This window comes from Aedes albopictus, chromosome 2 (genome assembly GCF_035046485.1).
Source record: "Aedes albopictus strain Foshan chromosome 2, AalbF5, whole genome shotgun sequence".
NCBI lineage: Eukaryota > Metazoa > Arthropoda > Insecta > Diptera > Culicidae > Aedes > Aedes albopictus.
In genome coordinates this window covers 239133831-239158706 of record NC_085137.1, presented here as the reverse complement: position 1 = coordinate 239158706, position 24876 = coordinate 239133831, and the positions used below count along the sequence as shown (strand labels likewise).

At 38.2% G+C, this 24876-nt stretch overlaps 1 protein-coding gene across 4 annotated transcripts in view; it reads right to left on the bottom strand.

The window, feature by feature from the left end:
- Nucleotides 1-15228, bottom strand: part of LOC109420070 (protein cappuccino) — a 70854-nt gene extending 55626 nt beyond the window's left edge. Inside the window, exons 1-2 of one of the 4 annotated variants that reach the window (XM_019694372.3) lie at nucleotides 14237-15228; nucleotides 8426-9028 (exon numbers count right to left, since the gene is read on the bottom strand). In XM_019694372.3, coding sequence (XP_019549917.3) covers nucleotides 8426-9028; nucleotides 14237-14612 — 979 coding nt within the window. In that variant the 5' untranslated portion in view covers nucleotides 14613-15228. Of the gene's footprint in view, nucleotides 1-3186; nucleotides 3387-8425; nucleotides 9029-14236 lie in introns of those variants that run through there. The other 3 variants (XM_062851394.1, XM_062851395.1, XM_062851397.1) reach the window with 3 other exon arrangements.
- Nucleotides 15229-24876: the final 9648 nt, after the last annotated feature.

The following is a 24876-nucleotide window of genomic DNA, read 5'->3' as shown; positions in this document are numbered from 1 at the left end:
CGCTCAGTTGATTAGCTGATTGGTTCAAGGTTCTGTCAGTTGGCGGCGCTAGTTACGAATTAATTGAAGCATGCAACTTTTATTTATTATTTCAAATATATTCAGCAAGCTATAACTTTTTCAAAAATGCACCAAACATTCTCAAATTTTTCCTGCCAGTTGCACAACTAGTAAGCTATAAACGGTACAAATTTGGGCTCGATTGGATAACTTTACATAAAATTGGAGCAACTCTAATAAAGTAGTTCATATTTGAGTGTTCTTCGTTTAATTGCTATATCTCTGGATCAAGTGAACCGAATGAAATGCGACATTGCACAATTATGACTAATACATAGCTATTTGAAAAACCTTTGACTTGACTTAGACACGTTCAAAGAAAACAAACTTACAGCTTGTTGATTACTTCACGAAAAAATATCAATCATTTGAATGATTTAGCAAATGTGTAACTAGCGCCGCCTAGTGGACCATTATAACTGTAAGCCCTTGACTCACTTAACAACGTTGTCGAAGACACCAACTTTCTAGGTGGTGAGAGTCCTGAGATATATGAAATTTAAAATTTGCCGTTTATTGTTGGAATTTCTAATTAAACGATCCATCACTATCCATCATGGCATCGCACATAAAATTATTAGAAAGCAGATTTTTGAATCAGTTTAACCAGACGAACCACCCAAACATAACAATAATAGGGAATAGGGTCAACAATTGAAAATAAACTTTCTAAAACACAATATGTGTCTTAAAACTTAAAGCTGAAGCTTAAACAGTTTTGTCTTCGCAAATGCGGCTCTGGACCCATTGTTCAGTGTGGCGGCTGTATCACTTCCATCACCAAGCCACGTTTGTGTTGATGATGATGGCTTTCAGCCTCGTGTCTATCCATGTGCAGTTGTAGCCGTGCTGGTTAGAGCGCAGGGTACTGTGAATCACCATTACAGTGCCTCGGTTCGATTCCCGCCGCCGCCCGTATTTCTTTTTAAACATGTATTGGTATTTGATGCCGCCGCTGCTGCCATGATCAGTCTAAAAATAGAACAAATAATGAGAAACCAGTGCGACAGAGCACACGCACACATGCGAAATTTTCCTTTTCCAGATTCTAGGAAGCCAATACAATTTTTGGTATACTGCCACCTACCAATTTTTGTATTTGTAAGGCCCTAATACAATATTTGTATATGTTTCATACCCAACTGTATTAGAATCTGCCAATCTCAGGTTGCGTGTACGAAAGAGCACCTTTTTCTGAGCCACCATGATTTTTTTCAGATATTTAGAACTTTATTTTGGTACCTAAAATCATTTTCAAAGAGATTTTTTGAAAACACCTTTTGACAGCTGAGTAACTATTTGACAGCTCCACCCAGTACAAAATGCGACGAGGGGTGATTCGACAAATCGCTCCCATACAAACTTCAAATTGATTTTTAAATAGGTTCCCGGTCACCAACATTCATGAAAATTTGGATTTCGGCTCAGTTTCGCATGCAGATTCAGTATATGGAATTATCTCAACACCGCCAAAGAAGCCAATTAGTCATTATGCAAGTGTTAAACTAAGAAAATCAACATTTTTTATTCACAGCCTACTATGATATGAGTTAAAGCTTAAATACCTGCAAATAAAACCAATATATTGTATTCACAAGTAAAACTGGAACGTTATTTAACGATGGTGCAAACATTATCACGCATACGGTATAATGAAAGAACTCCCGTAGACTTTAAGGTTGAAGGATTCGTCATTGATATCATCGTAATCATTGAAATTTAAAAAGCAGTTTTCTCCTTCAAAACACAAATGTTCGTTATGAAAATGTATTCACCGCTTTTCAGATGTAAAATGGAATGCAGTGAATACATTTTCATAACGAATATTTGTGTTGTGCACGAGAAAACTGCTTTCGAAATTTCAATGATGACGATAATATCAATGACGAATCCTTCAACCTTAATATCTAAACTCATGAATAGTTAGGATGGTCTAGGATACCCTGACAGATCCAATACTGTATAATGTTTTTCACAAGCGTCGGATCACTTTGCGGTTTTTGGCAAAGTTTTTCAGCATGCTAGACTTTACTTCAACATCATCAGTTACATGGTCTTAGACAAAAATCGACTTATGGGTGAAATGAAAAAAAAAGTACGTTTTTCCCATGCTTAATCCTATACAAATTTCAATCGTAATGCGGAATACGGGGACGCAACCAATCGCTCCCAAACGATTTTGGACGATAAAAGGAGTCGAATAAGCATCGTTCCAAAAAATCGACCATGCGTTGACCCAGTCTAATGAATATCTACTGCTTGACCATTTAATCACTTCTGACGAATTAACTTTCGTTTTAGTAAACAGAATTTAATCAATTTAACAAAAATCAAAATCCACGTAATTCCAAGGCGATAGTCAGAATTTCAACCCAATCAGTTCGCTAGTAACCGAGCACACCGTATCGTCATACATAACCATTTTGTATGAAAAAAAAACGAATGGTAGTCTTATTGTTTTGTTCAACACTGTATGTTTTAAAAATAAAAGGATTTCTGAAATACCGCAACAAAAGGAACAACCACTACTGAGGGTAACGTGTTCGGTTCTCGGTCGGTCTAGGACCTCTTTGTAAAGCAATTTTCTTGACTTCTTTGAGCATACCTACTCATGCAACATTGATCATTGGCAGAGGAAGGTCTCGGCTAAGGGGCTGTCCATAAACCACGTGGTCAATAGGGGGGGAGGGGGGGGGGGGGTGGTTCGGCCAATGACCATTTTGTATGGACAAATAATTTTTTTTGTATGGACTAATGACCACGGGGGGTTGAAAAGTCCCAAAAAAATGACCACGTGGTTCATGGACAGCCCCTAAGAGCTGTGGAAGTGGTCATAGAACACGAAGCTGAGAAGCAGGTTCTGTCCCAGCTAGGACGTTACACCAAAAATAACAAGAAGAAGTAGAAAAAAAGAAGGATCTACTCCAACGATCACTTATCCTTTTGAATAAATTTTCTTAAGAATTGATCACAGCAAAACTTGATGGTAATCTATCGGTCTCATTCATGACCCTCAAGATGTTACAACTTTTGTCTTTTCCTGAGATACCATCAGTGAATAAAATAAAAAGCTCGTCGCGCTATGGATAGTGTTTTTAATAACATTTGTTTCCATTTTCACTTAACTGTAAATCATAACACCTTAATGAATTCCAGTATCGTCTTTAAATGGACCATAAATGCAGTTCACTTCACTCCACCATGATAAACCAGTGCCACTTTTGTGCTCTCTTTTCCAACACCGTTAGCTAGCTTTTGCTCCATTCACAAATTTTGGATGAACTGAATCTACTTAACCACCACCGCAGATCAGACAAACCTTCTTCCCACTTTGATAGTTTAAACAAACCTAACTGATAACACCGCACGATTAGAGTCGTTCCAGTACTTCACTCGGTCACCGAATTACGAAAAATGAACCAAATCAAACCACTAACTTCACTTGAACCGCGGCCAGGCGAACCGCGCGACTCCGACGCATAAAAAGTGATGTTATTCCTCGCTTCGAAGCGCAAAGAGAGTGGTTGGTTGATGATGGTAGCAGCAGCAACACGATCAAGGTTAAAAACCGTAGAACAACAACCACTCGGCTTCATGAGCATATCTCCACTACCTATACCTACCTAACTACCGACGATGGCATGGAGAGCACAACAACTCGATTTGCTTCCTACTCTTTCACTATAGGTAGCTATGCCTGAGCCTGAGGTCGTTGCGCAGCCAGCGTACATTCTGAACTCCGTGGATTTATTGGTTGGATGGGCTTTGGTGCCTTGCTGCTGTTGAGTGTAGGAAGCTATCTGTGTAGGTACTACTTACAATTCGGAAAGGTATTTCCAGATCGGTGGAGAGAAAGGTACTCAGTCGTGCGGCAGTCGTTCCCAAACGTTTGATTAGGAACGACGGTGCCGATGAGAAGAAGGTTTCCTGTTCATCTTAGTGATAGAAGATTGCGTTTATTCGTTTAGTATTTAAGGCCCGAAGTACACAGGGAAAGAACTCAAGAAACAACACTGGTTTCACGATAATGAAAATTAGATAGAGTCAAACAAGATGTTTAAGCATTGGTTTCTTCTTGGACAAAAACTAACAGACAAACAGACGTAACGCTTGCAAAATTTCCAACCACCACGCTTTCAACGGTCATTTTAAATGTTCATAGTTGTAGCTTTCACAACCAGAGGCGCGTGCATAGTTTTTCCTTGCATTTGACGTTTCACACTACCGCCTTCTGTTGACGATATTGCACAACGCAGTGTTTCGTGAAACATTTCTACCAGGTAATGGTAGTTTGAACTGGGCGATGGATTTTCACAAAAAATGTTCTAGGCGTTACGTCTGTTTGTCTGTGGTACACACAATCAATTGCTCTTCAACTCCAGGATTCAATTGGGCACAGAGATACCTACAGTAATACCAAACATATTATAAATTCGGTTGGAAATAAAAAAAATATTAAGACAAATATATTTGCTAATTTTGGGTTGTTAACAACATACATCGGAAGTGACATTTATGAGAGTGTGTCATTGAACGCACACAGCGCACTATTCCCTAGGGCCCATATAGCCGAGGCGGTAAACGCACGGGTATTCAGCATGACCATGCTGAGGGTGACGGGTTCGATTCCCGGACGGTCCAGGATCTTTTCGTAAAGGAAATTTCCTTGACTTCCTTGGGCATAGAGTATCTTCGTGCCTGCCACACGATATACACATGCAAAATGGTCATTGGCAGAGGAAGCTCTCAGTTAATAACTGTGGAAGTGCTCATAGAACACTAAGCTGAGAAGCAGGCTTTGTCCCAATGAGGACGTTACGCCAAGAGAGAGAGAGAGAGAGAGCGCACTATTCCCGGTACTGAAAAAAAGTGTCGCTAGTCAAAACGTCGCTATTCGGTTTGGTGCTGGCGTGATAATAGCTTACAGCACGACAAACAGACGTAACACTGACGAAATTTCCATCGCCCACGGTTTTAACGATCATTTTAAATCTCCGCAGTTGCTATTTTCACAACCAGAGACGCACGCATCGTTTCAGTTCGCGTTTGACGTTTCACACTAGCGCCTGTTGTTGACAATATTGCAAAGCTCAGTGCTTCGCGCAATATCGTCACCACCAGGTGCAAGTGTAACTGAGCGATGATTTTTTAAGGAATTTGTTCTAAGTGTTACGTCTGTTTGTCCGTGCTTACATCTGGCGCAAAGTCCCAAAGCTCAAGTTTTCACCAGCAACAACGACAGATTCAGGGGGTTGCACTTTTAGTGTTACATGCATCTATAGGTTTGTAAAAAACTCGGATGATCATCGTTGAAGGATCCAAAAATCTCTTGTTTCTCAAAAACGTAGACGTCAAATATCATTTTCTGAGAGATTTGGTAAAGCAACGGTCGATCTTCTTGATATCAATAATCAACAAGCAGATATGATGGCGCAAAGGCTCCCTACGTAGGCATTTCAGCCGTTTCTGCAATATCGGGCTAACATTGGGTTGAAATGATCCAGTGATTTAATAGGGGTGTTAGGGATGCTTCGCCTGATATACTGGAAACCCTATACCTTTTCTATACGTGCGATTACGTTCGACGTGCGACTAACGAGACTTTCATTCGATGTAAACAAACTAAACTGATTACATGCGCCTTTTCTTTAGTACTACTTGTCCACACAACGCAAATTTGAAATTTCCACGCATACTTTTCGCAGTTTTTGACTGTATTTCTTTAAGTGGGACAGATATGCTTGGAAATGCAACAATGGGACAATATGACTTGGTATTTATTTTCGAAATGTCAGAACAAACTAAGGACTTTTACAAGTTTACATAAAAATACACATACATTTATGCCGATAGGAGGAAAAAAGTGAAAAATGCTGAAAATCAACATGGGACAGATATGCTTAGAACGGCTCTTCTGGAATTCCTCCAATAATGTTTTCGGAATTAAATCTCGTAGGTTCCGCATGGTTGGCTATCCCCTAGAATTCGCTAAGAAGTTCTTTTGGGTCTCCAGTTAGTTTAGTGGTTAATGCTATGGATCGCCAATCCGGAGACGGCGAGTTCGGTTCCCGTTCCGGTTGGGATAATTTTCTCGACTCCCTGGGCATAATGTATTATTGTACTTGCCACATTCATGCAATGGCAGGCAAAGAAAGCCCTTCAATCAATAACTGTGAAAGTGCTCTAAGAACACTTAGTTGAAGAGAGGCAGGCCAAGTTCCAACGTGAACGTGAAGAAGAAGAAGAAGAAGAAGAAGAAGAAGATATTTTGTAGAGATTCCACAAACAGTTTTTTTTAACGTAATATTATGGGATTCTTCTACGTAATTTTAGGAGTCCTCCAATATGATTCCTGTAACAGTTTCTTCTAAGACTCCTTTAGGTTATCTAGCTTTTTGGATTCCTCAAAAGATTCATTCTGAGTTTACTCTACGCATATTCATGACATTCCTCTTGCAAATTAGTGCATTATTTGGCATTTCGGTCTGGAGTTCGTCCAGCTCATCTTTTGAAATTTCTCTAGACAATGTTTCGAAATTCTTTTAGCGGTTTCTCTTAGGGTTTTCGCAAAAGATTTTCTTGAAATGGAATTTTCCTGTGTAATCTCTTAAAATTCTGGAGCAACATTTGAAAAGGGCCCAAGAGGTCTTGTGTCTTTTTTCGAAAACACTCCGTAGGGCATAACAGCAGCCCGCCCACGCAAATGAACACCGTTATCCGAAAGATCGATGTTTGCTCTATCTGATAACGGTCTTAGTTTTTGTGAATAAACTGATGGGGGCTCAGAAGCGACGTGTGAAGTCATTGTTTACCAATGCTTGTATGCCCTTTTCAAATGTTGCTCCAGAATTATTCCAGAACTTTTTTCAGGTTCCTTCAATATTATTTCTGAGATTTCTTTAGATTATACCGATCGATTTAGATTGGTTATCTATTGGAATTTGATGAAAAGTTTTCGTTTGGATACCTAAAAGAGTTCATGATTCGGGATGTCTTCAGGAGTTCCGTTTTAGAATTACTAGAATTAATCCAGCGATTAACCCCATTAACCTTTTTTGAAACCTAAGAGTTTATACAGAGATTTCTTCAGAAGTGCCACCAGGAATAATAAATTCTTTAATAGTTTCTCCGGGATTCACTCAGAAGCTTTTTTTTCAGAAGTTTTTTTTTCTGAAAATCCTGCAAATATTCATTTTGGGTTTTTTCCAGAAATCTTCCTTCTAAGATTCTTCTAAGTGTTTTTTCAAGGATATCCGTCTAGGATTCGTCGATTTTTTTCAGGTGTTGTTTCTGGGATGTTTTCCAGAAGTTTCTTTCATTATTTCTGTACTAGCTTTACCTAGAATGCATGACTTCGTTCTTGGCGGGCACATAAGAGAAAATCGAAATTTGTGTCAGCCTATTGTGTATTTAAAAAATAGCTAATTTTACTGTTATCTTCCAAAAGTTTCTTCTGAAAACACTCGCGACTTTCTTCTGAAAAAGTTTAGTAAGTTCCTTCTGAGAATCTACTTGTAGTTTTTGAAAATCCTCCCTCTAGGGAATTCTCGAAGAAATTTTAGATTGAGCTTATTTTGGAATTCCTGAAAAGGCATCAGGAGGATTTCCTGCCGAAGTCCTACAAAGAAATCTAGAGAAATCCACAAAAGGTATTCGTGAGGGTATCCCAGAAATAATTCCTGAAGAAATCCACAGACGTTGTTCCTGGAGGAAGCATTCTCCAAAGGAACTGATGGAATTGGGTTCTTTAGGGGTATCAGGATTATTTCATAATCGGATTCTTCGCCCAAAAATTAGTCGAAATCCAAAATTTCATAATTTTTGGAGTCCGGGAACTATTTTTAAAATTTATTTAAAGTTTGTATGGGGAAATTTTTTTGTTCGGGTCGAACTGTCACTTTATCGATTGAACTGTCATTCTATCCACGAAAATTAAAACTGTTTTGTTAATTTAACCATCAAAACAAAGGTATTGCAATGATTGCAATCCAATAAAATCACGTTATACTCAGAAAAATGAGTTCTTTCGATTAGGCTATAGAAAATAGCAATATTTTATTCACTAAACAACCCAATTATTGAGGGAATCCAGTGGAACTCAGACTACGCACAGAGAGCGAGACTACATTTTTTTTTAATAAAAAAAAATCCTCAATATAAAATGCAGTAGAACATAATAGTTAAAAATTGTTATCTTTTGAACTTTGAGAAACACTGCACCCATACAAACTCTGCAACCGTGGGTCCATTGCAAAATGGAGGATCATTCTACTGATCTCCAGAGGTAGGTATATGGGTCACCGAATCGGAAACCTGTTGGAATGCGGTAGGTGATCCATATCCAAATTTGATCCCATTGACGTACCTTTTCCTGATTGTGGTGCGGACTTTCCGTACGCTGCGGTCACGTTTTCACTCAAAGATTTGGCCCTTTTCCACGAGTCGGTGGTCACAATGATCGGCGATCCGGACGATGATGGATCGAAAGTGCAGCGATCCAGCTGTTTTGCTGTTCCCTCGCCCAGAACCAGTTTACTACTGACGACGGCGGGGCTGTTTGGGCTAGGCTTCGTTGCTATAGCAGCAGCCGCGTTCGAGGAAGCCGGCAATTTGTTGTTCCCCGTGGGTTTCTGTGTTGGTGGTGCTGGTGCTTTGGTGCTTTTTCTACTTGGTGGTGGTTGTGGTGGTGCTTGTGCTGAATGATGGTTTGCGTTGATCGGTTCGAAGGGGGTCACCGACTCGCGGCCACTACTAGCGCCATCCGTTTTGGGATGTTTCGGGGCTTTGTTATTGTTGGAGGCGGTTGATGTCGTCATCGTTGCTGCTTCGTTGCTTCCAGTCGGTGCCGGTAGTGGAACTGTGGTTTGTTGACCATGAGTCGGAGCTATTGCATCATGACTACTAGCGGTATCTAATGCGATCGTGATAGGGTCATTATTATCGTTACTGTGCTGGGGCTCATGTGCTCCTGTTAGGTGAAAAGATCAAATAGAAGAAAGAGTGAAGAGTGAGTGAGTGATGATCGGTAAAGGGCAAATACATTGTGAAAAGTGAGATGAAGAGATAATGGGATCCAGTGCAGATGTATAAATTAGTGTGCTGGTGGGATACCGTGAGGTCGCCACTCACCGCTCATTTAACGGCATTTTCGTAAAATATATGACATTAAAAATCGACGTTTGCGAATATTTCACTTTAATTTACGTTAACAACTTAACAATTATGTGGTTATTATAGAAACAATATAAAACGATTGTAAAATATGTTTACAGCCGAAAAAATAAAAATTCAAATGTGTTATCTCTTGGCTCCTATTACCGCTCATGCATCCATTCACCGCTCATGATGGATCCATTCACCGCTCACTGGATTATTTTTTATTGGAATCACAGAAACTATTCATTTATAAAAACAAAATAACTTTTATTTACCAATCAGGGATAGGGTGCGACTCAAAACTCTTTGCGTGCTGCACACTCTGCTACGAGACAGCACAACAAACTAGAAGGAGACGAGTACGCGCAATCGGTTGTGTGTTGCTCGCTTGCTTTGCCGCGCGCTGGAGCTCGCCTGTCTCTCACGCTGCACTCTCTCGGTGCTTGTCTCCGTACTTTGCACTTGGCTTGATACTACGCATGATTGCAAAAATTTCGATTCAAACGACCCATCACTTGTCAACCCTTGACAAGCTTAACAACTTTGCCGAAAACACAAACTCTTCAAATAATTTATTAATTGATTTTTTATGTTTGGAGACAAGCGCAGTCCCAAGCACCGTGCATTACTCCCTGCGCCGTAGAGCTAGTGCTGCGATTGTCTCTCGCACAATTACGAAAGCTCTCACTCATACGTCTCTTGTCTCTCGGCAAAACGGGAGACGAGCACTTGCGATTGTGTGAAGCACACCCTTTTTTCGCACCGCACGGTGCATGCCGCCAATCCCTGTTACCAATGTATTGATGATTCATGACGTTCAGTTCATCCTGTTTTGTCAAAATGGAATCTTTAACGGGTTTTACCTGTTGGATATTTTTTCCGCTGTTTGTCCTGAACAGTTCCCATGTTGTCCTGCAGCGCAGTGTCAGAAATATTTTTTGAGAACGTGATTTCAGGTACACCCATATAAAAACTTGGTGAAATGAAAGTTTTTTAATGTGGCAGCATGTTACATTCACTTTTGTTACGATACTTTACTAACATTTGATCATTTTTGTATGATTGATCCAAAATGAGCGATGAATGGGGCATGAGCGGTGAATGGCGACCTCACGGTACATACATTCATAATAAACTACTGTTATCAGAATACCTATCCTAAAATCCACTGGACGATCTGTATCGTGGATATCAAAAGCGTGGGTCATCAAATTTTAAAAAGATCCTGACTTGATTCATCATTGTCATTGGGTAATGGAGGTATTTTGGACCCCTTTCGGAAGTTGATGGGCTAACGACCGTTTTGATGATACATAATTAGCAATTGCTGGCGCGTTTTCGGTCATCGAGTTACAGTTTGGCACATCTCCCATGAAAAATGAAAGACACTTCTTCGAAATTATGTACGTTAGGACCTATCGTGGCGTTAACATCGTCTTTAACCATTATCTGATGATGGCCAAACTGCGGCCAAGATGAAGCAGAGCTAGTGTGATGGTTAAAGCACCTGGCTATCACGCCAAGGACCTCGGATCGAATCCCACTCCTTACAAACTCACAAAAATACTCGGTCTATGGTTGTGTGTCTCCAGGTTCGCACTCTGCGAAGGTCCACAAGCGTCCTCCACTTGATCGACCTAACTCGTTGCGCACCATGTCTTCTTGTACCGGTTGGATGACTCTCAAGAACCATTTTAGTTAGGTTGCTATCCGACATCCTGATGACGTGGCCCGCCCACCGTAGCCTGCCGATTTTCATGGTGTGGACGATGGTTGGTTCTCTCAGCAGCTGATGCAGTTCATGATTCATTCGACTTCTCCAAGTCCAGTCTTCCATCTGCACTCCGCCGTAGATGGTACGTAACACCATCCGCTCGAAAACTGCAAGGGCGCGTTGATCCTCTGCACTGATTAGATCGCGTTTTGTAGATAGTTAACTTCGTGTGACGGCGAACTTTGTTCGATCGTAGAGTTCTGTGGAGTCCAATGTAAGCTCGATTTCCTGCTACTATGCATCGCTGACCAGTGAGCCCAAGTACACGAATTCTTCAACCACCTCGATTTCATTACCGTCGATAGAAATTCGGGGTGGCGGGTGCGGAGATTCCTCCCTGGAGCCCTTTGCCATCATGTACACAGCAAAAAAAATTCTTGTGATATCACATCATTTTCGCTGCACATCAGTCGCGTCGTAAAAGTGATGTAAACAATTACATCATTTTCACGCAACAAATTAGCCGCCGCAGCTTGAGAGTGGGTCTAGCAATCGCTAGAACCGGATCTTTAGATGAATCATATATAAGTAAAATATTGGCATGGATTCGTATACTGATCCGTTGATTGAGAGGCATATCTCTTACCTCTCAGCTATTTCACCGAGTTAGAAGGATGGTGATAAATATGATACTGCTTCTCTGGGTATCTGCTGGAGTGGGTTTGTTGATACTTTCCGGTGCCAACCAGAGTGTGCATGGTGAGTGTGAAAATTGTTGGAAAACGATGTATCCTAGTGAAATTACGTTCGAAAATGGATACATCGCCAAAAATTACGCGCCTGGAAATTACAAAATTATTTGCTGTGTACTTTGTCTTCGACACAACTATAACTAATCCGATTCGCCTGGCTTCACTCTTTAGTCGGATGTACGTTTCCGCCATCGTCTCAAATTTACGAGCTATAATATCAACATCATCAGCGTAACCATTAACCAAGCAGCTGCACGGACGTCGTGAAAATCGTTACATTCGTGTTTATCCCCGTTCTCCTTGTTACACCCTCTAACTAAAGCAATGTTGATCAGCAAGCACGAAAGACCTGGTGTACCTGATACTAGAACTACGAACATCACTCGATTCATCGTCGCCTTGATCAATCGTAACAGTTTAACCGGAAATCCGTATTCGTGCATAATCTGCCATAGCTGTTCTCGATCGATTGTATCATACGCCGATTTGAAATCGATGAACACGTGATGTGTGGGCACGTTGTATTCGCGGCATTTCTGCAACACCTGGCGGATGGCGAACATCTGGTCCGTTGTAGCGCGTTCACCCGTGAATCCAGCCTGATATTGGCCCACGAACTCTCTTGCAATCGGTGATAGACGGCGGCATAAATTTTGAGAGAGTAGTATCTTGTAGGCAGCGCTCAGTAGTGTGATCGCGCGGTAGTTCCCGCAATCCAACTTGTCGCCATTTTTGTAGATGGGACACACGATACCCTCCATGCATAAATAACCTGCATAAAGTAAAGGATGCCAAGTACAATAAGGCAGCTGGAAAGGATGGTATTACAGCTGAAGTCAACAAGGTCCGGGTCCGGGTCTGGAAAAGTTGGTACAACAATTGGAACGGTAATAGATCTGTATACTCGTTTGAAAAACGAAGCAGCAAAGGTCATACTGGTGGTGAATGCGAAGTACATACATGCTGGCAGGTTGAACTTATTGAAACAGGACAAGCCTTGGCAGTCACGTTAAGTTAGACGGGTTTCTTTGCTAGCTATTGATACAAATTTGAAATACGACGCAAGCGGAAATTGTGCCTACTATGCTGCCCCCACTCGCATAACAGTCCCTAACAGTCCCATCTTTGCTGGGTTTCCTATTCATATGGGACTGTTATGCGAGTGTGGGCAGTATGGGCTCCATAAAAAACTTCTGTCGACACGCTAATGAAACCGGTGATCCTCTGCGATCATTAGACATGGGCCATGCTCGGGAAGGACCTGCAAGCTATCGGAGTTTCCAAGCGATGCATGCTTATGACAATCTTTGGCGAAGTGGAGCACAGCCTACAAGGTTGATTTACCTGATCGAGAGTGGTTTGGAGAGTCTATAGAACGTTGCCGAGGTTAGAAAGAAGCTGCAGCGAACCGAAATTTGTGGTGTCGAATTTTGGACTCAGTCTTATCTATGTAAAGATGTAATGTTGTACTAAAAATATGAAATGGAAAGAAACTGTACAGTACTATATTATCACAGACAACCAGACGTAACACCTTGAACGATTTTCATGGAAATCCATCGTCCAATTCACACTACCATCACCTGGTGGAAAAGTTGCACAAATCACTGTGTTGTGTAATATCGTCAACAGAAGGCGCTAGTGCGAAACGTCAAACGTATAGAAAAACGATGCGCGCGCCTCTAGTTGTGAAAGTCAAAACTATGAAAATTTAAAATGATCGTTAAAAGCGTGGTCGATGAAAATTTCGCAAGTGTTACGTCTGTTTGTCTGTGATATTATATTAATAGCCTTTTTGCCAAATTATGATGGTGGTTCACTTTGTATATGCAAATAATGTTAATTAAATACGATACAACTTTTTAAACCCTGAAGAAGGCACAAACTCCGTGTCGAAACCTCAGACACTATTCAAATCGTTTGCTTCAATAATGACTGCGTAGTTGAAGACGTAGATTAGTCAAAGAATACATACTTCATTGTTTATGCAGGGTGCCAATCCATAAGTAAAGAAAGTTCAAAACTGCATGTGTCGCATGCTTATCTTCCATCGAGCATTAGGTATGTCGTGCTCTGTTACGCGCTCACACTACTGTTACGGCGGATGACTATCACCACTTCAATGTACACAAAATAAACTAAGGCGGTTTCCAGGTGAAGTAAAATTAAATGAGGCACGGTATGTATATAACTTTATGTGCACATGTTTGAAGCCGGGAGAAAGTAACCTGCCGGAATTGCCCAAAATTTAATCGCATTTGCATACATTTCCTTGTTTTAGGTCGTCATATTCGGCTTGGCTCGCGTTTGGGCCATGATTATGTCTACCAGTCAAGTCAGTGACGTTCGGCTAGGTTCCACCAATCATTCCAATTTTTACTACCAAAAGTAAACGCTTCATGCATGGTGGCCTTGCTACGGTTGGTGTAAGATCACATAATAGAGTTTTAATTAATGAAATAATGAAAAGTAACGGACTCCGCAGTCATAAATCGGACGGGTGAGATGCAGTATGGTGGTAAATTAGTGTTTGTGCGCTGTTGCTTTGCCTTACCTTCGTAACATTTGGCGGACTTTTCGTCGGTCTTCTCGTGGCCAATGGAGATGAATTCGTTCTCTCGTCGTTGGGCGATGGCTCCTTCCGTCAGCAGCGAATCAGCTGATTTCGACAGTTGCTGCTGCTGACCTTGGCCGGTGGATGTTGATGATGCGCCGTGTTCGATCAATATGTGTGAAAATCCGTCCTCATTTTCGGCATCCACGTCGGACTTGCTGCTGCACTCGATGGCCATCGTCGAAATACCATCGTGTTCCACTAGGAGCTGCTTTTTCTTTCCAAACTTCATGAAACTTCGACCTTTCACAAGGTTCTGCTTGGGCAACCTGGGAAGGCTGCCCTTGCTATCACCAGCCGCTTGGGTGTTTCCCATGGTTTTCAATCCAATAGCTTTCTCCAAAACGCGATGCACTGTATGCTGTCTTAAAAATACGGTCAGGCCATTAACTTGGCTTGCCAGAAAATTTCCATTTCTCCAAGATTAACTTGAAGGCTATTTTTAGCACTTTTGTTTTCGATTAGACGCACTCCCTGACGATGCTATGTATCGTATGCTGTCGTTAATCACTGGGGTTCACCGCATTCTTATGTTCAATTCGCGGTGCTTTTTTCTACATTGCATGACACTAATCAAACTACAATCTTAGTCATTCTAGATGACTCACTAACCACTGCAAATCTGAAACATTTAACTTAACATAGCAAATGCCAACAGCAGCGTACGCCTCAAAACACACATTTCACAAATCGATAGCTTTCACCAGAACCAACTGCATCCAGCTGAGAACGCCAACATAAACACCGAACCGAGATGGCAACGACGACGACGAGTTTCCACATTTCCACGAGAGTCTATTCTTCGGAGTGAGAGCGCGCGCGCGTCTGCGCTTTGATCACTTGAGGAAAGCGCGCAATTTTCCCGCTCCCAGTAGCTAGTAACTTGCGTATGGCGGCGTATGCTTCCGATCACGTTGGCGGTTGCTTTGCCTTTGACTTACATCCAACGACGGCGGCGACGTCTTGTTGCACATGTTGTACTATGGTCGCTCGTCGGTTGATCGTATGTTTGAGCATCTTGGTAGTTTGTCTTAGGTGTAGCATGTATGCTGTGTCATAGCGATTTTATTTTCTTTTCTCTTCCTCTTATGAAAAGGCGATTCCGTGGGCATATTGACTTTATGCTCGTGTGATATGTAAGAAATGTTAATTTGTTATGTTGATACATATTTGTCAGTGAGTTAATGGAAAAACAAAATGTTGCGAACGATTTCAAATTGGTACAGGTGATAAACAAAATGGGGTTCGCAGTTCCATTCACTTTTTGTGGAGTGGACCTGTTGTACCGATAAAAGCACGTGACTATCACGCCGCACGGTGTCGAAATTTCGATTATTATCGAACATTCATGTACCTCGGATTTTTCTTCGAAAATGATTAGTATTTGGGCTATATATTCATAATCGGAAAACTAGAAAATATTTCATCGGCGGAAATTTTTCCATACATTTTGTATGGGACGTTTTTTGGGCTAAAATAGTAATTATTGATTTTTATTATGGAAAACGGCTAAAAACTCATCTAACTCAAATTTTCCCCGATAGAATATTTTCAAATTTTGCATTTATTAATTATAGCCGAAATTCTAAAATTCTATGAAGAAAAATTCGAGGTACATGAAAGTTCGATAATAATCAAAATTTTGACACCGTGCGCCGAGAACCTGGAATCAAATCCCACCCCAGGCAAACTCCCGTATGCGTGAGCTTCGTGGCCGTGCGGTTAGAGGCGTCAATCATCTGGCCTTACCGTAAGCTTCGGAGTGTGGGTTCGATTCCCGCTTCAATAGGTGAAAACTTTTCGTCAGACGGAATATTCTCCACTGGACCACTGACTGGGTGTTTCGTGTGCTGTCCGTTGTCTCATGTTAGTGATCGTTCAGTCTGTGCAACCTCTGATTGAAGACGGTGTAGTGTTTTTTTTATTTCGGCCTTCACTCCCGATCAAAAGCTTGGGGGCATCCCCTAAAAAAAATGTCAATTTTTTAGGCCCATATCTCCGCCAATTTGTGTCCGATTTCAAAACCGTAGGTCTCATTCGAAAGATAATTAGTCAATCATGTTCAAGATTTATGTCAAACTTTTACAAAAATATTTGTATGTAAACTTATCCCCAAACTTGCCAAATTTTCTAAATAAAATGAATATAAACTTACGGCAGTGTCGCTGGAAATTAGGTCGACCAAATTTTATGATGAGAGCAGTAACATAACCTATTTTCTATTAGCTTTCAACTGCTTTTTGCTGAACTTGGGTAAAAAATCAAGGAAAAAAGTTATTAAGTAAATTAACTCTTGATGTCATCGACCAAAAGTTTGGGGTCATCCCTCAATCATCCAAAAGTTTGGGGTCACTTTCGTAAAACATGGAAAAGTGATTTGATAATATCTTCATTATCTATAGTTCAATTTAAAATATTTTTAGCTCATTTCAAAGATAATTGACCAAATTTACGTTTGATGTCTTCAATTTAACTTAATCAATGATTTTTATATATAAAAATGTTATGTAAACATAACTCATTTCACCACATTTCAAAAAATGAGGCAATTTTACGTTAAATTTTAGTATGTAGATTTTAACAAATATATGTGGTTCAATGTCTGTTGCGGCGGTATATTGGTGAAACTGGCAACTGTATTGTCTAATAGGAATTCATTAATTAGAAGATTCAGTGTTAAGTTGTGCAGTTCGTCCCTCTGGGAGTTTGGATTAGAAAACTATCAACATTGAAGCTGCCGTGAAATACGCTGCTTTCAGTATGTGTTCCCATTCATTATGTTTCGAATAAGCCAAGAACTGCCAAGAGGAATTAAAATTGAATGAAGGATGACAAATATATCAACGAATCACTTTTCCATGTTTTACGAATGTGACCCCAAATTTTTGGTCGATGACATTAACAGTTAATTTACCTAATAACTTTTTTTTTCTAGATTTTTTAGCTAAGTTCGATAAAAAGCAGTTGAAAGCTAATAGAAAATAGGTTATATTACCGCTCTTATCATAAGATTCGGTCGACCCAATTTCCAGCGACACTGCCGAAAGTTTATATTCATTTTTTTAAAGAAAATTTGGCAACCTTAGTTTAGGCTTACAAGGCTGTTACAGATGGCGCGGATTTTGCGTTTCGCGCGGATTTCGCGCGTTTTTTGCGAATTTCGGCGCGGATTTTGCGGAAATGGTTTTCAAATGCACTTCCATCAAACATTTAGACAAGTAGCTCAACGAAACCAGAAAGAGAACGTTTTTAAATTAGTGTTATGAAATGTTGTGTTTAATTAAAATTATTGTTACTAAGAAGATCCTCTTCTGAATTTCTTAGTCAAACTATTGAAGTTATTTCTGTCGTAACCCCGAAATTATTTTTTGGCTAAAATTTTGGATAGAATGGCAAGATTTCTGAAATAGTTGTTTCTTTGTGATCAAAATAAAAAGGATACAGGTAAGACGTCCTGGAGCTTTTTATGATTGCATTATTAGATAATTCTATGGAGAAAACTTTAAAAACTGAATAGAATATTATTAATTAGAAATTTCTAGCGATTTTTTAAACATGCATCAATTTCTTAATTCATTATGGATGAGTTTCAGAATGACGGAATTGACGAAATTCCTGAATCAGTTATTACTACTTGCGAAACAATTTGTTTTGCTAATACTATGATTCCTTTTTTTGCAAAATACTTGAACAAACATCTTGAAGCTTTCGAAATCCTTAGAATAAGAACATTTTGCTGAAATATCCATCCAATCCTAATTTTAAGGGTGTGGTGTGACCAGAAACTCTTATCATAAATTATTTAATGAATTTAAAGACACGGACACGTTCAATGCTTCCAGTGAGCTATAATGCTCTTTGAAGGAAGCACGACACTAGATAACGGACTAGCATGCAACGCCCAGTGGCACAGCCGAAATTTTTTCCTGACAGCTGCGGCGGGAATCGAGCCCACGCTCCCCAGCACGGTGCGACTAAGTGCTTGGTGACATTAGCCACACGGCTACGAAGCCACGTTTAGCCCCATTTATACTTTTTCAAGTATCTCTTGCCTAATGTTCAGAACATTTTATAAATATCGCCCTAAAGAATAAAATTTAGTGGCGATTCAATCAAAAATTTCACTAATATTACCCCATTTGTTTCTGCAAAAAATAATCCTTGAATTTCTTAAAAAGTTTCTGAAAATGCTCAATCTTTTGGAAATTTGCTGCCTTTTCCTCGTAAAATAGTAGGCACTGATTGATAGGCAATCTGATAAGCAATCGAAGAATATTGATCCAAAACTTATTATTGCAATTAAAAAAAAACAAACCTGTTTGCAACATGTTAAAACTTTAAGTAGAAGTGGTTATACAAAGTCGTGGATTAGTAATTAAAAGTCAATTTATTAATTGATCAATTGATTTTCTCTTGAAAATTTTGGCTTGTAATAAGTATGAGTCATCAAAGCCAAATGTTTTGTACTGGCGCGGATTTGATGACCTCGGCGCGTATTTCAAATGGCTTGGCGCGGATTTTGCGGTTTTGAAATCGACACTTTTGTAACAGCCCTGGGTTTGTTATTATTGTTATTGTTTATTTTAACTTCAAATTTTGAAAGAGGGAAAAACCCCTTTGAGTGATTTCAACATTACAAAAACGAAATCTTTCTCAAAGAGGCACAAAACCTCTTTTATCTTTTCAAATAACATTACAATAATAACTTAAAATTAAAGGCTCACACGGCAGTTGCCATAGCAGAGCCGCAATCTTGAAGGAGGACAGCATGCCACATCGTGAAACGAATCTTCAGAAAACCAGAAATCCTTGTGGGGGGAGGGTAGGGGTCAGGGATTCACCAAAAACGAATCTTCAAGGCTGAAAATAAAGTATACCAAAAAAAAGGGAAACAGTATCAAACGAAATATGCAATATCATTTAAAAATTTGAATAAAAGTTTTAATATGGTTTCATTTTTTGTGCCCAAAATATCCCGTATAGATACAGGAATTGGAAAACCTGCTGTAATAATGCTCTCAAACAATATTTTCCTCGGTACAATAAACCGAGAACAATTAATTATAATATGATCAATGTCTTCATAGGTTATGCCACATTCACATAAATTTGTATCATTTAAATTGATACGATACAAATGACTATTACAAATATAGTGATTGGAAATCAATCTTGAAAATGTGCAAATGAAATTTCTACTCCCAGATACATTTGTGAACCAAGGAAAATTATTCACTTTGGGACATATTGAATGACACCACCGCCCTTTATCACTAGAATCCCAATTGATTTGCCAGGTATTTAAAGAATAATTTCTAAGATTTGGAAAATATTCAGAAGCAGAAATATCACGATTATAAAGTGTACCACAAGTAACCCCAAATTTTGCCAATAAATCCGCCTGTTCATTGCCATAAATATTACAATGTGCAGGAATCCAAACAAACTTAATAACATATCCTCCAGAATGCAAATCAAATAATATTTTTTTCAACATCAACATAATGTGATGTGATTTGTAATTGAACTTGATAGTATTCAAAGCACTCAGACAACTGAAACTATCAGAGCAAATAATATAAAAATTTGGCGGGCAATCCTTGATCATGCTACATGCAAAATACAAGGCAATGAGTTCTGCTACAAAAATAGAACACGGAGATTGTAATTTATAAAAATGAGCTAAAAATAAATTATATATTCCAAAACCTGCGATGTCATTAATCAAAGAACCATCTGTGAAATACATTTGTGAAGGGCTGATTCCATCAAATTTACGTTCAAACAGTAAATTTGCAAAATGCGAATGTAAAAATTTTGGTATTTGCCGCAATTCATAGAATAGGGACAAGTCAATTAATGGTTCATAAGTATGAATATTTAATTTAAAATCATAAAAATCATTCGAATGCACATGTAAAAGATTTTGATTTAAACAGTGAGTAAAAGAATACAACATTCTATTTGTAGGATTAATTTGGTATAACGACTCCAAAGTACTTATGATTTGATGATTATTCGCAAAACAATTTATCAAAAATTTACAGTTCATCTCCTGAAAACGAATTTTTAGTGGAACAATACCGGCAAGAACTTCTATAGATTGAGTATGGGTGGAATTCATTAACTTTAAACAAATTCTCAAACAACGGTATTGTATTTTTTCAAGTTTGGAAAAATGAGTTTTCACAGCACTACCAAAAGTAAAACAACCGTATTCCATTACTGAACGAATAGTGGTTTTATACAACGTTATTAAATCAGAAGGATTTGCACCCCACCAAGTGCCTGTAATTGTACGAAGAAAATTAATTCTTCTTGAACAAACTTTTTGAATGTATATAATATGAGTGTTCCAATTCAATTTAGAGTCAAACCAAATACCAAGATATTTATATTCATCAATTTGATCTATTTGAAGTCCATTCAGAAATAAATTAATATTTATGGTAGAATGTTTTCTGGAAAACACAATAAATTTGGTTTTTTGAACTGAAAATGAGAATCCATTGTCATGAGCCCACATATCCAAATTATCCAAAGCACATTGCATAAAATGTTCAATAACATCTCTATTTTTTCCACGTATGGAAAGAACATTATCATCAGCGAATTGAAGCAAAAAGCAACCATTAGGAATAATGGATACCATATCACTAGTGAATAAATTGTATAAAAACGGACTCAAGCACGATCCCTGTGGAAGGCCAGAGTAACTATATCGTATTATTTTGGAAGAGTTATTATGAAAAAAATGCATAATTTTAAATGAGAATAAATTATATATAAAATTTGAAATCATATTTGGAATTTTCAAATTGTTCATTTTATTGAACAACAAATCAATCAGGATAGAATCATAGGCTCCAGAGACATCTAGAAAAGTAGACACTACATCTTGTTTTTGATTAAATGCAAGTTGAACTTGCGTTGCTAAAAGTGAAACACAGTCACGCGTACCACGACCCCTTCTAAATCCAAACTGAGACGGAGAAAAAATATTATTTTCTTCAGCCCAAAATTCAAGACGATTTAAAATCATTCGCTCCATAAGTTTGCGTAAACAAGATAACAAACTGATAGGTCTTCTGCTATCAGCTAATGAAGGATCTCTACCAGGTTTAAGAATACTTATTACTTTGATTGAGCGCCATTCAACAGGAATGATATTTTGAAACAAAAAGCTGTTGTATATCGAAAGTAAATGAAGTTTACCTTCATCAGGCAACATTTTCAAAGCAATAAATTTCATGTTATCAATACCTAGAGCTGTATTTTTGGTAATAGATAAAGCCAAATTGAACTCAGCCAAGGAGAATGGATCACAAAGCTCAGGAAAATAATTTAAAGATTTTGATTTATAATTTACTAATGGAGCAACAAAGTCAGGACATTTTTTTGAAGCGAACTTTTCAATCCATTCTTCTGAATATTCCAAAACAGTAGGAACATTAGAATTATAATTTCTTAAATTTCGTGCTACTGACCACAAAGTAGACAATGAAGTTTCACTGTCCAGATTTGCGACAAAATTTTTCCAATAATTTCTCTTTTTAAATTTAGTGAGTCTGGTAAACTGGGCTTCAGCTTTACAATACAACAAGTAGCTATCTCTGGAACCTGATCTGCGAAAAATTTTAAAAGCATTGGATTTATTTTTCAATGCATTGGAACACTCACTATCCCACCAAAAAGAAGGAAGTGTTCTTTTGACAGTACCCGGAACATTTTTTTTTAGTTTGAGATTTATGTAAACTATCAATAATTAATTTTGAAAACCTATTATAATTATCAAGTGGTGAATCCGAATCAACTCTATTTATTAAAGATATGGAAATTAAATCAGAAAACTGTGTCCAGTTTACATTTTTACACAAATCATAAATACATGGTTCGTCAATTGAATTATTTCGAACAGGGATGTGCATTCGAATCAAAATTGGTAAATGATCACTACCATTCGGATCATTGACTGTAGACCAAGAAGATTGCAAAGCCAAATTATTTGAGCAAAGTGATAAATCAATACACGAATGATTACTAGGAGGCACAGCAACCCTAGTAAATGAACCATCATTGAGAATATTCAAATTTAATTCATCAATCAAATCCATAATTAAGGAGCCCCTACCATCAATTTTGTCACTTCCCCAAGCAAAGTTATGGGCATTGAAGTCACCTAATATATAAAATGGAGTAGGAACCTGCTGCAATATACATTTAATTTGCGCCACACAAAAGCTAGTATTTGGAGGAATATAAAAACAAACAATAGAAAAACTATGTTTTTCCTTTTTGATAGAAACAGCAATAAATTCTATCTGTGATTGAGCTTGTAATGGTAAATCTAAATATTTAAATTCAATATTGTTACGAATTCCAATCATAACCCCACCAAATGATAAATCTCTGTCTTTACGCAATATATTAAAATTAGGAATACTAAAATATTTAGCAGATACTAACCATGTTTCATTTAAACAAAATATGTCAATATTATAATTAGTTAATAATGCTTTTAATCTATCTACTACTACTTTTTGGGATGACACTACGACAATTCCATTGTAGAATGTGAAGTTCATCACTAATATTATTGGACGCCATTAAGATGAAAATAATGAAGAAATGAGGGGTCCAAATGTATTCAATTTATCCAAAAGGGAAGCCAAAAATGGTAAAACTAATTTAATGATATTTTTCCAAAAATCACTTAATCCCAAAAAATTAACAAGCTCTTCCAAAATTCCCAGAATTGAACTCTTAGGATTTTCATCAGAAACATCATTTGAATTTTTCTCATTTGTGTTATGCACATTATCAGAATCAATTTTCTGAAACCCAGGAATATTCTTTGAAGAAGTACGAAGAGGTGGAAAGTTTTTATCAAAAGAGGTAGATGTTTGGGGCTCAATATTATCTTTATTGGTCGAAAAATTGATGTTCGATCTTTTTCGTTTACTTGGAGGTTTGTAAACAAAATCATTCACGCCATTTGATGATTCACCACCTTCATCATCTGGTAAAATTTCAAATGTATTGGGAGTAGAAATATCATCAAAAGTTTTCATTATTTCAGCATATGAAATATTATTTTTATGTCTGATTTTTTGATTGAATTTCTTTTGATTTTCAATATAAACAGCACATTCTTTTAAAGAACTGTGCTTTTGTTTGCAATAAATACATGCATCAGATTTTTCAACACAATCGGATGACAAATGTTGCTCCCCACATTTTGAGCATTTTTGTTTATTCGAACAAAAACTCGAAGTGTGGCCAAAAAGAAGACATCGATCACAATGCATGAGCTTTGGATAATAAAGTCTCACACTGAAAATGACCTGTCCAACTTTTACATAGTCCGGTAGAACGGATCCAGAAAATGTAATTTTAATGCAATCAGAATGTTCATATTTTGAATCATTCCCAGTAAAAGATAATTTCGATAAACGAACACAATCCAAAACCGTAACAGGTGTAATGGATTTGTTCTTGAAAAAACCTGAACCATGATTAACAACATCTTCGCAATCCAAAAATTCATCATAAATTATTCCATTTATTTCGCATGAATCACTAGGAGCATACACACGATAGGAATTAGCAAATAATTTTTATTCCAGAAGAGCATTAGCTTCATCTCGAGATCCAAAAATGACACGCAATTTGTCTAGTGAAATTTTTTTAATTTCCTTCACAGATTTGTATTTTTTGTAAATCTCGGAGGAAATCAATAAAACATTAATTGGTCTCTCTTTCTTTCGAAAAAAGACAGCAAATGGCCCAGGAAAACTGGGTGGATAAACCTTAACACGAAAAGGTTTAACCAATGAAGAGGTTTCAATCAAATGAGCATTATCTTTAGACCCCCCCTCCCCCTCATCAGTCTCCATGTTGGAAACTCAAAAATGAAGATCTTTTTTGCCAATTGTAAAATCAGGATACAATAAAGTAAAGGATAATAAATAACTTATACTTGCGGCTCTTCTATACAAACGAACAAACTTCAACCAATCCAACGTCGAACCAAAACGGAAAACTTGAAACAAACCACAAACCGCAACACTTGAATTTCAAAAACAGGAACACTCCACCGTACGCAAACGCACAACAACGGAGATGTAATCCCAGCAAATCCTTGAATGATTTCCAAAACGATGACGATCCAGGAATGAAAACTTGATTAAACTTCAAACACGTAACAAAACCTTGAACCGCAACACTTGAACAAATCCAGCAATGGAAAAATATCCTCCTATCGAATCCACAATATCGCAAACGCCTCAGGAAATATTTGTATCTCGGAAATTATTCGGGTCTGAAAATAAGAAAAAAAAATGACACGAGAAGAAAAAACCGTTTAACCTGGTCAAGGCCTACTTACCGAGTATGAACCCTGGGTTTACATATAAACATTTTTGAAAAAGTTTCATTTAAATCATGTTCAAAGTTTCTTCGACTTATTATCTTTTAAATGAGTCCTAGGGTTTTGAAATCGGACGCAAATTGGCGGAGACATGGGCCTAAAAAAATGACATGTTTTTGAGAGGGTGACCCCAAACTTTTGATCGGGAATG